The 14,141-nt window shown below is 37.0% G+C and overlaps 3 protein-coding genes across 5 annotated transcripts; 1 reads left to right on the top strand and 2 right to left on the bottom strand.

The window, feature by feature from the left end:
• On the bottom strand, positions 765-5,330 carry LOC105175158. Its single transcript, XM_011097508.2, has 11 exons — positions 4,906-5,330; positions 4,743-4,781; positions 4,288-4,408; positions 4,047-4,108; positions 3,803-3,870; positions 3,359-3,408; positions 2,550-2,619; positions 2,018-2,141; positions 1,464-1,580; positions 1,196-1,370; positions 765-1,070 (listed from the first exon to the last, which is right to left on the bottom strand). Exons 1-10 carry the CDS (start codon positions 5,242-5,244, stop codon positions 1,272-1,274), a joined length of 1,089 nt encoding a protein of 362 aa, XP_011095810.1. The 5' UTR covers positions 5,245-5,330; the 3' UTR covers positions 765-1,070; positions 1,196-1,271.
• LOC105175142 (UPF0301 protein Mflv_0850) lies at positions 6,139-9,046 on the top strand. Of its 2 annotated transcripts, none has more exons than XM_011097498.2 (3): positions 6,139-6,615; positions 7,763-7,917; positions 8,149-9,046. In XM_011097498.2, the coding sequence occupies exons 1-3, from the start codon at positions 6,387-6,389 to the stop codon at positions 8,821-8,823; spliced, it is 1,059 nt and encodes a 352-aa protein (XP_011095800.1). In that variant the 5' UTR covers positions 6,139-6,386; the 3' UTR covers positions 8,824-9,046. The 2 variants fall into 2 exon arrangements, with proteins under 2 accessions (XP_011095800.1, XP_011095792.1); XM_011097490.2 differs by having other exon boundaries at positions 8,137-9,046.
• On the bottom strand, positions 8,866-13,885 carry LOC105175120 (probable serine/threonine-protein kinase At1g09600). 2 transcript variants are annotated; one of them, XM_011097476.2, is made up of 9 exons: positions 13,676-13,885; positions 12,399-12,904; positions 11,932-12,216; positions 11,440-11,757; positions 11,085-11,312; positions 10,848-10,948; positions 10,393-10,474; positions 9,986-10,303; positions 8,866-9,762 (listed from the first exon to the last, which is right to left on the bottom strand). In XM_011097476.2, the coding sequence occupies exons 2-9, from the start codon at positions 12,864-12,866 to the stop codon at positions 9,619-9,621; spliced, it is 1,944 nt and encodes a 647-aa protein (XP_011095778.1). In that variant the 5' UTR covers positions 12,867-12,904; positions 13,676-13,885; the 3' UTR covers positions 8,866-9,618. The 2 variants fall into 2 exon arrangements, with proteins under 2 accessions (XP_011095778.1, XP_011095772.1); XM_011097470.2 differs by lacking the exon at positions 13,676-13,885 and having other exon boundaries at positions 12,399-13,491.

The raw sequence follows: 14,141 nt of genomic DNA, 5'->3' as shown, positions 1-14,141 counted from the left end.
AATCCATCAGTAGGTAGCCCAAGTGGTTGTGGCGGAGGATGTCTTTGGGTATTTATGCTATAAAAGCGTACCATACCTATCTTGCTTTGAACAAAATTCTTACTCAAAATATATAAAATACATTTTTATTAATTAATCCAAACACATCCATACAAGATTCAATTTTCTACTAAAAATTAAAAATAATAAAATAAATAAACATAATGAATGATATGTCTAATAAAATAAAAATTTCATATCATAAGCAATTATAATACAAAGTTATGGAGACTGTAAATGATATAAATATGCCAAAAGTCAATATATAATTTTCTTGGATGAATGATTTTCCTTTTTTTTTTTTTGGTTGTGATGTAGAAGCATGGCATGAGCATAATTAAGTGAAGTGATCACATGTTTAGGGTCCTGCACATCCCTTTTCTCAATTTCACACGCCTCTCTAACTTTTATTTATTTATTATTATTCTGAAACTGGAAGGGTACGTCGCTACCCTATTCAAATATTTTTCTTTTTCTTGTTGTTTGCAACATTTTACTCAAAACCACCTAATCCTATGGATGATGATGAATTGAATCACACTGTCCTTTTTAAATTATTTCAAAAAATAATATAGTTGGTGTTGAATATTTATTTCTTTTTTCTTCCTTATTTATTTATTATAAATTGTATGATAATTTTTCTTTATGTGGGACACACGTCTACCAAATATTGATGGTTTTTAATTTTATGATGAATTCATTAATATTTATAAAGAAGATGTTGATGGGTATAGATATTTTATGTTATAATAATTATATATGTAGGATGATTACAATCCTCCAAACAAGTATAAAGTAAGTTTAGTCCAAAAGCAATCTGAACGCCGGAATCCTATAACACTTTATCTTCAAGTAAATAAAATCGTGTCAGCACTTAATTTATTGTTCCAGTCATTACAACCACCTTATTCTTCTCCTCTCCTTTCTCATGCAGTACGAGAGAGATAAAAATCATGGTCTGAATTGGGTAGGTCTGCTTGCCGGCTTTCATCACAACTTCTTGAGAAAATTCCACAACTGATGTTGTACTTCTACAAACAGATAGTTCAATATTCATCAGAGCAGCCCTATAATGTGCAGTAACTATAAGGAGTATTCATGTTTATTATGAAAAATTGATATTATAATACTAACTCAAACTTTAAGCCATGCTAACCTGCTTTCAATATCCTAAACCTAATGATACCAATGGCCGCCTCACTCTCGGAGCTGGAGATGAATACTATCGGGAACTATGTGGTGGCGGAAGAGTATGTTTGAAACAAGTAGGATAGTATCTTCTTGTACTCTCTGATTTCCATGCCAGTGTTATGATCAACAAGGTAAGGCACCTGCGTTCCAGTTGACAATATTTTTAGCTATTCAAGATTGATCCCACCCTTTTTCCTATCTTTTAAGTAATATAAGTTGTCATAAAGGCTGACCTCTTCTGATCCGGACATCTCATAGAGCAACTTTGCCCTTTTTGACCCATTACCCACGCTCTGTAGCACATAAGGAAGTTCCAGCTCACAGAGTGCTTCACGAACAATTCGAGCATACTGCAAATAATATGCATCATATTAATTGAATCTCAATGCACTGAGTAAGGTTCATTCACCGGTTCTCAGATACAGACCAACAACTTCTTAAGCTATATTATCAAATTTAAGCCCTTTGGTGGTATGAATATCTTCAACAATGTAGTGACCTATGGTTAAAGAAGAAAGAGGTACTGATGAGATGTATGTCATCTTGATTTGTGACCTCTAATAGAGGATTTCTATAGCAGCAAAGACCATGAGCTTCAGAATTCAGTGCAGTAGTCACAACAACGACTGGCGTACATGAGAATCAATTTTGTTCGACTACAAGAGTATTAAGTTTCATATATGTTCAACATTCCATAACTGGGACATTGCTAAAATAGATGACAATAGAAAGGAAAAATAGAATTGGAGGAATGTAATTGAAGGTTCCTTTTAATGTGAGTGCTTACAGGATTGTTTTCATAGGAGAAAAGTTCCAATTTCGCTGGAGGTAGTTCTTTGGTGGAATTTTTCCACAATGTCATTCCTCTACCTGCTCGGAGTAGGGTTGGCATCCATCCAGTGAGAAGTGTGCTGCACATGCAAAATGAATCAACTGTAAAGCAATAAACACACAAATGAAATGGTGGCTAAAACTACAGTTTCTTTTCCCTGTGCACTTCAAGATGTCAAATTGTGGTAACCACATATCTAGCCACCAAATGACTGTAAAAACCAGCGCGACCACCCAGTCTTTTGTTTCAGCGAATATCTTTACGGTCATTTTAGCTGTGACCAGTGTCTATCTAATAAGATCCTCATCATGACAAGACACGACGTACACAAAGTAACTGTATTACAAAATCCAAGTCCCCACGGGGAACTAAAGGAATATAAAAAACTGAAGCAGAGATAGAATAGTTGACCGGATGAGACAACTGTAAACTTTTATCCATTACTTCAGTTAACCTCTAACCAATCAAGTATTTAACAGAGAATTACCTCTCTAACAGGCCAAATGAGGGATTCCGTTTTCCACCATATTGCTGAAATAAGTATTTGACAATATCACCTAGAGACAAAATCCCAATCGTTAAGTGACTTAACAATATAATAGCGGGTCAGAATCTATTGGAAAACTCAAGTCAGAGATCCTGAAAAACAACACCAAAACCATTCTCTTCAAAACGCACTGGAAACCAGAGTAAACATCTAGTAAAAAATCTAATTCCTTCAGAAATCACATAAAGGACATGAACAGAAGTCTAATATGTTGAAATACCACTGCCATCAGTAGCTAAAACACATGGCTAAAATACAGAACATTCAATGTTGAATGACCTGTTGCAAAGAAGCTATTGGATTTCTTTATGCTCAATTTAGGTACAAGACTTATTATAGGCATTTCATATCAGCAATCCCAAAGTTTCTTTTTGATCCAACCAAAAAAGGAAAAATCTTGTTTTTTTTTTCGCACTCTTTTTTTTAATAACATAAATATTGTTAAGAGCCCTTCGGTGTGAAAACAAAAGTGTTTGTGACGCTGAATTGGACTCCCGATAGCCAAGAGAAAATCGGAAATACCTTTTATCTCATACTACTCTCTCGATACATAATCGAATCTTTTGAAAAGAAAACAATACAAAATTTTTGCATATCGAATTCGAAGTGCCATGCTATTAAATGGTGTTTGCTCACTCGATACATAATCGAATCTTTTGAAAAGAAAACAATACAAAATTTTTGCATATCGAATTCGAAGTGCCATGCTATTAAATGGTGTTTGGCAGGAAAAACAACATTTTACGTACTGCTTTCATATATTGAAGTTCCCGTATTGGGGTCAACAAGGAAAGGAAACCTGCAGAAGAATTTGAATTATTTGTTAAGCAAAGAAGACACTCAAATGTAAGGCCACAAACATCCTACAAAGTTGAGAGACTCACAACCTGGGAATGCCCTTAACATCATCACACATATCTAAAAAACAAAAATTGACCATGCAATTCCATGTTTATGCATACCTTTTATGATTTCATGGAAATGATTGACCAGTGAACAGAATACTACCTTTCAGGATCATCATAATCTGACTGAAGCAATTTGTTTTTTCATTACACGTGGATAAAACAATGATAGTCAAAACTGATAAAATAAAATGGAAATGATGTTTGCCCAAGAGAACAGGTATGCACAGTATCTCAGCATATTAAAAAGGTTATAGCTTCACGGAAATGTGAAGAAAGCATTCATACTGTTCCCTGCCACCGAGTCTTCTAACCATTGCCCTGTGTCTTACTGATCCTTTTGGACATGGAAAAATCTGCACAAATGAAGTGCCCATATTGAAGAGTCAATCATTGGCAATCACCTCAGGCCTCAAATTTTTTTCAGAGGCAGATAACTTTATTGGTAAGGGCAACTTTTGGATACTCCATGAAGCATCTTATATGAAGATAAGGAAAGAAATCTACGCGCTAAACAATTTCAGTTACGCACCTCTACAGATAGATCAAGCTCCGTGATGGCCTCTCGAACCCTCCTGCAGAAGGGGCACGCCTCTGTTTACAATCCGAGGTCACAGTGATAAGAAGGATCAGATGATAACTTTTTTGTAACCAACTCAGGGGCTTAACTGAATATGATCAAGAACTAAAAGAAGTAGATGAGGGTAAAGTTATTAACTGTATTGTAAAAAAATGATGAAGTTTAGTGTTTATATAAGAGAAAGGTAACTTACCAAACTCAAAAAGTTGCAGATGTAGCTGAGGATCTACCTTTTGTTGGTCGTCTAAACCATCAGATAGTGATCTTGACCCCCATGGAAATCTTGCTAAAGTAGATAATGAAGACGTAACCTCCTATATTACGAGGAAAAAGTACTGAGTAATGAGGACGTAACCTCCTATATTACGAGGAAAAAGTACTGAGGCATATAGCATATGGATAACACCTAAATAACATCCAAAGAAATTCAAACTCAGAAAGATTTCACAAGCCTAGACAGATGAAAATCAGCAACAGGTTTTGAGAAGTGAACAGGAGGGAAACATGTGGAACTAAATATATATGTACCCACTGATCATATCAATATAAACAAAGTAATGAGAATTCCAAACATCCATCAAGTACCAAGACTCACACAATTTGTGCCTATTAGTATTATAGAATGAAATAAAAGAAGTCTGCAAATACCTCTAGTAGATAATTCCGCGGGCCAGAAGGATCTTCTGCCTACAAGATGACCAAACCGTACATAGTATAATTCGAACAAGAAATAGTACAATATGCTTAATCATTCAACTACCCAAGAAGCTACATATTGGTAATGTATGGCGCTTTCTCATTAATTACTCACAGAAAAGAGCTTAAGCAAGGGGCAAAGAAGCGAGAGGAAACTGGTAGATGGGCTGCTGCTGCTACCACTGCCAATATCTTCTTCTTCTTCTTGAGAAATCCTGGCTTCCTGTTCTTGACTGGCAGAATTTCTTGAGTAAAATCTGTTTCTTTTGCCAGAAACCTCATTCTTACTGTAATTTCTGCAGGAAACGGCGAGCAGTGAAGCGGAAGGCTTAAAGTCGACGAGATTAAGAAGTGGGATTTGAATTCTTGCAAGATATCTAGGATTATTGCAGCAATTATTGTGGAAAACTCCAATAAGAGATGGGTTTGGGGAAGAAACTGTAAGGGAGTGCATTGAAGATAATTTGGTCGTGGCAGTTTGCTGCTCTTCCCGGAAAGTTGATATGTTGAACAAGTATTCAGCATAATTTTATTGTGTTTGCATTTATATAAGTTTAGATATGATCATAAATCTTCAATAATTATGGTTTGCAAACAGGAAAATAAAATAAAATACACCATCACATGACATGTTATATACAATTTATCAACAATTTTGTGCTTACGATCAAAAAGTAAGAAAGATGGGTAGAAATGTTATCTGATTCAAAACAAATTGATAGCATTTCTTTTCTTAAAGTGCAAATTTTATAAAATTCAGATAGTAAATTGATAAAAAAGAAATATTCACGATCAAATATAAAAACAATCCTACTTTAAATAATAAAATATAATTTACTCCAAAATTAATAATTAAGAATCATTTGGGAGTTGAGAAGCATTGTTTAGTGGGCTAATGGGCTTAGCATTTGAATTTGTTTGGATTTCAAGTCTTGAAGTTGTTTATGACTATATTGTACAACGATACGGTAAATATAGATTGTTCAAAATTATAAATGCTCTTTATTATTTATCATCATTTTGTTTGTTTGTGAGCAAAAGAAAATAATATTTATAAAAGTTGTAGAAATAGAATATACCATAAATTATTAACTTATTAGAATTGGTTTATAAGTTTAAATTGAAAAAACAAATAGCATGATAAAAATCTTGTAACACATAATTTGTGCCATTAAATAATAATAATGAAGAAGAAGAGTTAATTAGGGGTAAGGCTGAAAATTAATTTATCCCCCCCTCCCCTAGTTGTACGGCACAACTTATGGAGCAAAACTCCATTAAATATCAAACTCCTGGCCCCCACAACACGGCGCAACATATAATATCCACCCCCATCTTCCGCTATCTTACACCCATCATCTCCAGTTCATTGTCACATTGCGCACCTCCCTTCACTCGCCTCGCCCTTCCTTATCATTCTGTTAAATTATTCAGCATATTCCCTCTCCCTTTCTCCTCCTTTCGCTTCTCTTCTCTTCTCTTCTCTTCTCACGCTTCATTCATTCCTCCCTCCTACATAAAGAAGAAAAACAAGAGAGAGAGACAGAGAAGAGAAGGGTCAAGGTTTGCTTTCTTCTTCAAAATTTCTGTGAAATTATGGATCTGTCGTGTGTGCATGCGAAAAGCAATGGCTTTCTGCTCCGAAATTCCTTCTCCGAGATACCCATTTGCTGGAATTCAAGAAATCATACGTTTGCTCTCGAAATTAGGCGTACGAGGAAGGGATCTTTGCCGGGTTATTGTAGGTATCGCTCGGTTTTAATTAGAGCTATGGGGAAAAAGAATCCCGGAAATTCTAATTCCAATTCTTCCTCTTCCGGTCCTGGTAAATATTCTATTTTGGTTGTTGTTTTATGTTAAACACCACTGGAATCATAGATAGTATTCAGTTGACTGTTTAACCAGGTAACCTTGTTAATTAGTTTCTTTTTCTTTCTCTTTTTTGGCTTAAGTTACTACTGGTATGTAAAGTTCTCATTTTTATAACTAGACAACTTGTATACTTTTGAGGACTGATCGAGAGATCCACTTTGACTACTGCATGTGTTGGTCGCCATCTTAGAAGTTACCCGCTTAATAATTCATAATCAAATGATTGGAATTAAGAATGCTGAAATGTACTCTAAATTTGTTGTGTAATGCTACCATTGGCTAAGTCATATTCATTTATTGGAATTGTCATTTGGAATATATTGGTGGATTCTGTAACTGCGTGAAGTAGAATTGGCTATCATACTGACATAACTTAGAAGGAGATATATATTCCTACAGCTTAGTGGAGACTGATGGATGTCATAATGTTATGCCCGCAATGCATCCATTACAATGTGGTGATAAAGCTTAATGTGCCTTGTGATCATTCAGCTGTTCGTCGATGAATAGCTGAGCCCACTCACACGTAAAATCTGCCTTTCATTCAATACCTTCCATGGAATGGAACGAGTTTCTGGATGAGTCCTTTCTGGGATGGATATGATTCTAGGAGTAGTAACAAAACTTTAGCTCGATGAAGAATGCAAGTTTTGTTTTGGTTGGTCTGCTCCTAATCTATAGACATAAGTCACTTAACTTCATGAGAGAATAAAATTCCTGGAGATGGGCAATTTCCTCCTCAGATTTTAAGATTAAAACCAATATTTACTTTACTATTATCATCTAGTACTGTACAATAGATTCTGCAATGAGTCTGAGTACTCTTTTCCTAATGTGAAGTGCCAAGAGTCTTCCTTTATGTTACAACTCTTGGCAGTATGAAGGATTTTACAGGATGGATATCCTTCAGTCCATGGCGGTTTTGTTGTCGTGATTTGGTATTTTAGACATTGTATTAAGAAAGACAGGATAAAACCTGTACAGTGCACTCATGAATGTATACACATGGAATTTGATTGAGCGCTTCAATGGTGACTGATCGCCAGAGCACAAAAGTCAAGATTTGTCATTTATTTGATGTGGATGGTTTTGTTATGCAGGGAATGGTGATCATTCGAAAGCTGGAGGAGACAGCCTCAAAGGAAACAATCCTCCTCCTGGTGGCAACAAACCTGGTGATACCAGCCCACAAAAATCCCAATGTAAGCCCTTGGATTGGAGAGAGTTTAGAGCATTGCTCTACATTCAGGAGCAGGTATGTTCTTCTTCCTTCTTGAAGGCACTCATTCTTACGGTTTATACATCACAGTTTCATGCTGAGGAGCCTCAAAATGATCACCTTTCTCCATCAACTTGATTTGGCTGACTGTGTATTAGATGATCATGAGTTCTAAATTTAGTTGTTTAACTGTTTAAAAGATGAAGGTTGATTGATGTACAAAATGTTGTACCTAAAGTAAAATTTGTGCTGAAGTATTCTTTCCAGGCCGAAAATGAAGATTCTGTTCATAACCAAGATAGAACATCCCCGGGATCAAAATCTCTTCCCCTCAAGTGGGCACACCCTATTTCAGCACCTGAGAATGGCTGTCTCCTTGTTGCTACAGAAAAGCTCGATGGAGTTCGCACCTTTGAAAGGACTGTAGTTCTTCTCCTAAGATCTGGAACAAGGAACCCTCAGGAGGGGCCTTTTGGGGTTGTTATAAATCGACCGCTTCACAAAAAGATGAAACATATGAATCCCACTAATATTGAGTTGGCAACTACATTTGCTGACTGTTCTTTGCATTTTGGTGGGCCCCTTGACGCAAGTATGTTCTTGTTGAGAGCTGGTGAAACTACTGGACTTCCTGGTTTTGAGGAGGTCATTCCTGGAGTATACTTTGGTTCCCGAAACAGTTTGGATAAGGGTTCGGGGTTGGTAAAGAAGGGGACACTTAGGCCTCAAGACTTCAGATTCTTCATGGGATATGCAGGGTGGCAACTGGACCAACTAAGAGAGGAAATTGAATCTGACTACTGGTATGTTGCTGCATGCAGTGCAAACTTGATATCTGGGGCTTCCCAAAGTTCTTCCTCTGATGGTTTGTGGGAAGAAATTCTGCAACTAATGGGAGGACACTACTCGGAATTGAGCCGCAAGCCTAAGCAAGACATCTAGTTCGTTCTTGAGTCACTTCAACCTGAAAACAAGGTCATCCTGCAATGAGAAGTTCGTCCAAATGTACAGTAGTTAACTTAGAGACATAATTAAGTAGAAATTTCTTTTTTCCCTTTCTTCCCCCCTTTTTTTTAAATATATAAATAAGGTTTCTATTTATGCATGTAAGTACCAGAGGTTTAATGTTCTGAATAATAACCTTTACTGCAGACATTTGATTTAAGTTGCAGGTTTCCTTTACATATGTTAGGATAAATATTTGTTTCACTCATTAGGAATTCCAGATTTACTTAACAGTTATAATTTGGCACTCTCTCTTTATCATATGCATGTCTTTTGACAGTTCATTTTTCAAGAAAAACTTTGCTCCATAAGCATACATGTTATCCTATAATTCTATTTCCACCTACACTTTCGAAGCTATTTAATGAAGAAAGGAAAGGATTTACATTCTCTAAAAATTGTAAAACTGAGGAACACTGTACTATAGAAAAGACCAATCCCCTCCCATATAAGGCACAAGTCCACGTACAAAACAAGTATGACCCTTGCTCTATTAGCACCGTCATAAGTCTAAAATGAAAAACTAAACAGACTTTACTCTCAAACTGGCCAAACTTCTCATCTGCCTTCCATCACCCTTGGCTGGTCCGAAAGCTCCATCTGCTACCCAACAAAATAAATATACAATCACATTATTCTTTCTCTGGACAAGGCAGCAAGGCACCATATTTAATGATAACTACTTGTAGCCTAAGCAGTTCTTGGCTTTTTCTTGTAGTCTGATCGAGAATTTTAGCCATTCTGTTTTGACATCCGTGCCTTGCGTACTGCCTCTTGTATTTGTCTTTCATGCTCTTTTAGCATGTCGTCCATGTTCCCCCCTGGAGGCACCAACGGTCCAGAGAAAAGTATCCTGTTTCTCTTAGGTGCATAACCCTGAAAATTCAGATAAGTTAAGCCCTCGACATACTTATAAGATCTGAAATACAAATATTGCTCAAATAAGCATAAGATACAAAGAAGCTAGCATGGAATGCAGACTGTTTTGACTTTTACGTATAAAACAAAGTATCCACTCAATAGATGTGCAGTTCAACTTGCATGCAAATTATGTATAGATTGCTTAGAGCAAATAGAAGTTGCAGTTTTGAGAACATACTACTGAGTCATTGTTCGACGTCCTGCCAACATCCTTGAGTTGGTAATCCGATATGTCTGCTACTGATTGACGCACTTGAGAGCTTTGTCTTGTGAGTCCTCCACGATGTTGAAAAGAGACTAGCGATCGTGCTGGGACTGATAGACCAGGATCATCCTCTATCTTCTTATAAGCATATCCTATCGCGTTGGGGTGAATCATTGAGTTAGAATGAGAATATCCATTGTTCAAATTTCCTCTTGGGGGCTCCATAGGGAAACCAGTTCCACTGCCCTCCTGTGGGTTGTACTTATAACTTGTGAACTTGCTAGATTGTCCCTGTTTACAAGATTCAATAATAATCACGATGAAACCTAAAGTGGTACTAAACAAAAGATAAAAAAAAAGCATGTGAACAGATAGAAAACCTGTCCTTCAGCAACAGCCTTCTGTTGTCTTGAATGACTCCTCGTGTCAGCTCCATGTCCTTTAACACTCTCGGCTTTTCTCCTGGGGAAGGACCAAAAAGCCTTTGTTAAGCAAAGGTTCTGGAGCATACTTTAATAGTCTGAGAGATTTTCTGATTCTTGTGTGCATCTATTATGTGTAGTTGTATACTCAAATGTTCACCTATGTAATCGTGCTTATTTTGAAGGAGAAATTAGATGGAAAATATATGACACGTGAAGATGTCTATTTATTTAGTTCATCACCAGTTATCAAGAATAATTTTCCATAGGCTTTTATGACATTGATATTTTTCCAGTATCATGTGTGAGGTACAGACAAGTGAAACTTTGAGTAAAAGAAGACCTTAATATGCAAGAAATGTCGGGATCTCCATGCAGATAGTCTTTTATAGAATAGGACGTTAGCAACTTACTTTTTGGCCTCCTCTTCTCTGATCTTGGCGTCAAGTTCCTTACTTGGAGGATAACTTGGTATGTTAGATGGCTCGCACGGTAGAGGATTTGATGTGAAGAACTGAAACCAAGATATGAAACCTGAATTCTCAGTATCATCTCAGCTACTGAAAATGGCTGAAGTTTTTTATATTATATTAGCAGGCAGGGAAGCTCCTACTACAGATGCATATATCAGAATGATAGAGAAAATATACCTCACTTTTAAGTGCAGAAGAAGCAGTACCCCTTTCCTCTGGATCAATAGAGAGGAGTACTTCCACAAGAGCCAAGGCTGATGAAGGAAACTCTTTGAATGTATCAGCAAGACGACGCTTGTATGTGCGCTGTGATTTAAAACTAGAAGCGTGTGGTAGTTTTGTTTTTCTCCAGTACTCGTCTGTAGGTGAACCACACAGCTTGAATATCTTATGCATTTGCTCCACCTACAAAATTTATTTGATTATTTCACTTGGTGCAGGATTTTCGGTTAATCCAAATAATATGACAAGAATATGAAACAGAACTATATTCATGCTAACAATAAATATATAATAAAGAATATTGAAGTACCTCTGTTCTTCCGGGCATGATAGGTTTCCCAGCAAACAATTCTGCAAGAATGCAACCTGTGCTCCACAAATCAATTGCTGGTCCATACTCTGTTGCACCAAGCAACAGCTCGGGAGCCCTGTACCAGAGAGTTACGACCCGACTAGTTAATGGCTGATTTTGGCCAGGCTCAAAGGTTGTAGCCAAACCGAAATCTCCAATCTTAAGAATTCCATTATTGTCGACTAGAAGATTTGAACCCTTAATATCTCGATGAAGAACACCACGGTTGTGGCAGTGTTCTAGTCCAGATAAAATTTGCTGCATATAACATTTAATCTGCAATCACGTAACAAGTGTCGTATAAGATATCATGATAGAGTTCTCAATGTTATAACTAGGTAGATTTGGAGGACAAACACTGTATGTTATCAATTTGTAGTTTTCTCATGTACAGAGGGTGCAACAATAGTTTTGACCCCATAAATAATAAGACAACAAAAAGCTACATACCTGTGGTTCGGTAAATTTGACCCGCGGTGACGCTAGAAGTCCAGCAAGATCGTGCTCCATGTAATCAAATACAAGATACAAGCTTCCTGATACTCTTGATGTCACTATAGCATCAAGCTTCATGACGTTTGGGTGGTCTAACCTACGTAGGATACAGATCTCCCTTGCCATGAAACGGACACTCTCGGGGTCCATCTTAACAAATCTTACTTTCTTCATTGCCACAGTTTTATCATTTGTTAAATCACGAGCCATGTAGACGCTACTGTATGTTCCTTGGCCGATCTGCGTAAACGTGGGCATTTTTTAAGTAAATACACCAAATATGAATAAGAAGTTTCATAATCTCTATGTACATATTAACTCTTTCAAGAAAGTATAGATATGCCACAGCTTCTTTCTCACAGTTGCAATTATTAAGAACTGAAAACTGAGATAAGATAAAGCGAAGAAGTTATAGAACTAACTTTGTTCAACTTCTCGTACGAATCTGCACTTCGAGGAGACCAACCTTTAATGGCCTCTGCCGCAACTGAAGACAGCCACGACGGCCATCCTGCGGCTACCTGCTCGCCTTTGACACCATTTGGCATACTTAGAATCCTAGACATTGGCTGCTGCATTCCATTAGCTCCCTTCAATTCCGTGGTTGAATTCCGACGATGACCATTTTTAGGCCTTTCAATGATTCTTGTCTTGGAATTTTCCTCAGCATTTGCAGGCGGAACGACGGTCATGTTGGATTCTATTGATGTCTTGGATCTTGAATGAAGGGAAGCTTCATTGTTTTTATCCCCTGGTCCTACTATAACCTCGTCCGTCTTCAAGGGAGAAACCACCTGTGCTGAGGATTTGCTTGGGTCTTTTTCTTTCTCCTTTTCATTTTCTGCAACAAAATCTTCTGTATCTGATCTTTTTGAACAAAGACAGCCCATCTTTTCTCAAAAAAACTCTATTCTTGATGTGAAGAAACCTGAGGTTCAGAAAAATGCATGGCAGCCCCAAACAACATCAGAAATAAAGGCAAAAACGAGTATGTTGATCACACAACTCCCTTTTTGCCACAATGCAAATCTACAGGGAAAAAGATAATTCTTGAAAATTCAAGACAGCAGAACAAGAATTCAATTCTTCTCAGAAATCCCAAAACCAGAGCCACTCAAAAAGGGCTTAAAGCTGAATAAGTTATGCAGCCGGAAATATATGAGAAGGAAGAAGTATTTGGAGAATCCAAAGAAACACAACCGGAAAAAGAATGACTAAATTTCAAAAGCCCGGACCAGAATCAATCATTACATCAAAGAGGTGTACTCTGTAATTGGAATCTGAAGCATATGAAGATATATACACAAAACACAATATGTATATTCAAGTTATGCGTATGAATTGATGCAAGAGTTCTGGTCAAGGTTTGAAGGTGCCTAATAAGAGTTTTGGGTTCCAGAAAATTTTTGTTTTTCTTCTTGAAAATCAGTAATTGCTGCTATCAGCGAATAACCCACATTTTCTACATTTTTTTTGCAATTGATGCATAACATCAATTCTTTTTTAAGAAATGCAAAAAGTATTAAAAAAAAAAAAGAAATAAACTAAAGTATATCCAAATTTTGCTGATGATTGAAGAGGGGAAGAGAGAGAGAGAGAGAGAATTACGGGAAGAGGTGGGCACCTAAAAATGCGTGCGACCATCAGTTACAATTGCATGTTCTTTGAGAAAGTAAAACTAAGACAGTTGATTGATTACCTTAATAGGAATGTTGGGTGACAGGAAAAGCAGAGCTGCCTCTGTGTCTGTGCAGAACCCAAACGTTGTTGCATGGAGACATAGTACCTCTGCATGCATCTTCTTCGTCTTCTTCTTGTTCTGCAGTACTTTGTTTTCACACACAACACACAGTGGAGGTAGGACTTTATTTGGTGGGAGTTGCAGAAACGTTATTGAGTTTGAGCTGAAGCCCACTTCCATATCGCCATTGTTCCAACTTGAAGACGTGCGTGGCATTAAGACGCACGTGGGTCCCATATTGTAGTTGAGTGCCAACGTGGAAATTATCCTGCTTGAAAATTCTTTAATTGGTTGATTGTTTTGACAAGTACGCATTTATTAACTCTGATGACAAGTAATTATTATATCCATCCTTTGTAAGTTTTCATGAAAAGAAAAATCCATTGTGTAGTGCTAACTGCCTAACTGCTACTGGTAATGGCAT

The sequence above is a fragment of the Sesamum indicum genome, linkage group LG2 (genome assembly GCF_000512975.1).
Source record: "Sesamum indicum cultivar Zhongzhi No. 13 linkage group LG2, S_indicum_v1.0, whole genome shotgun sequence".
NCBI lineage: Eukaryota > Viridiplantae > Streptophyta > Magnoliopsida > Lamiales > Pedaliaceae > Sesamum > Sesamum indicum.
This window is presented reverse-complemented; position numbering and strand designations above follow the sequence as displayed.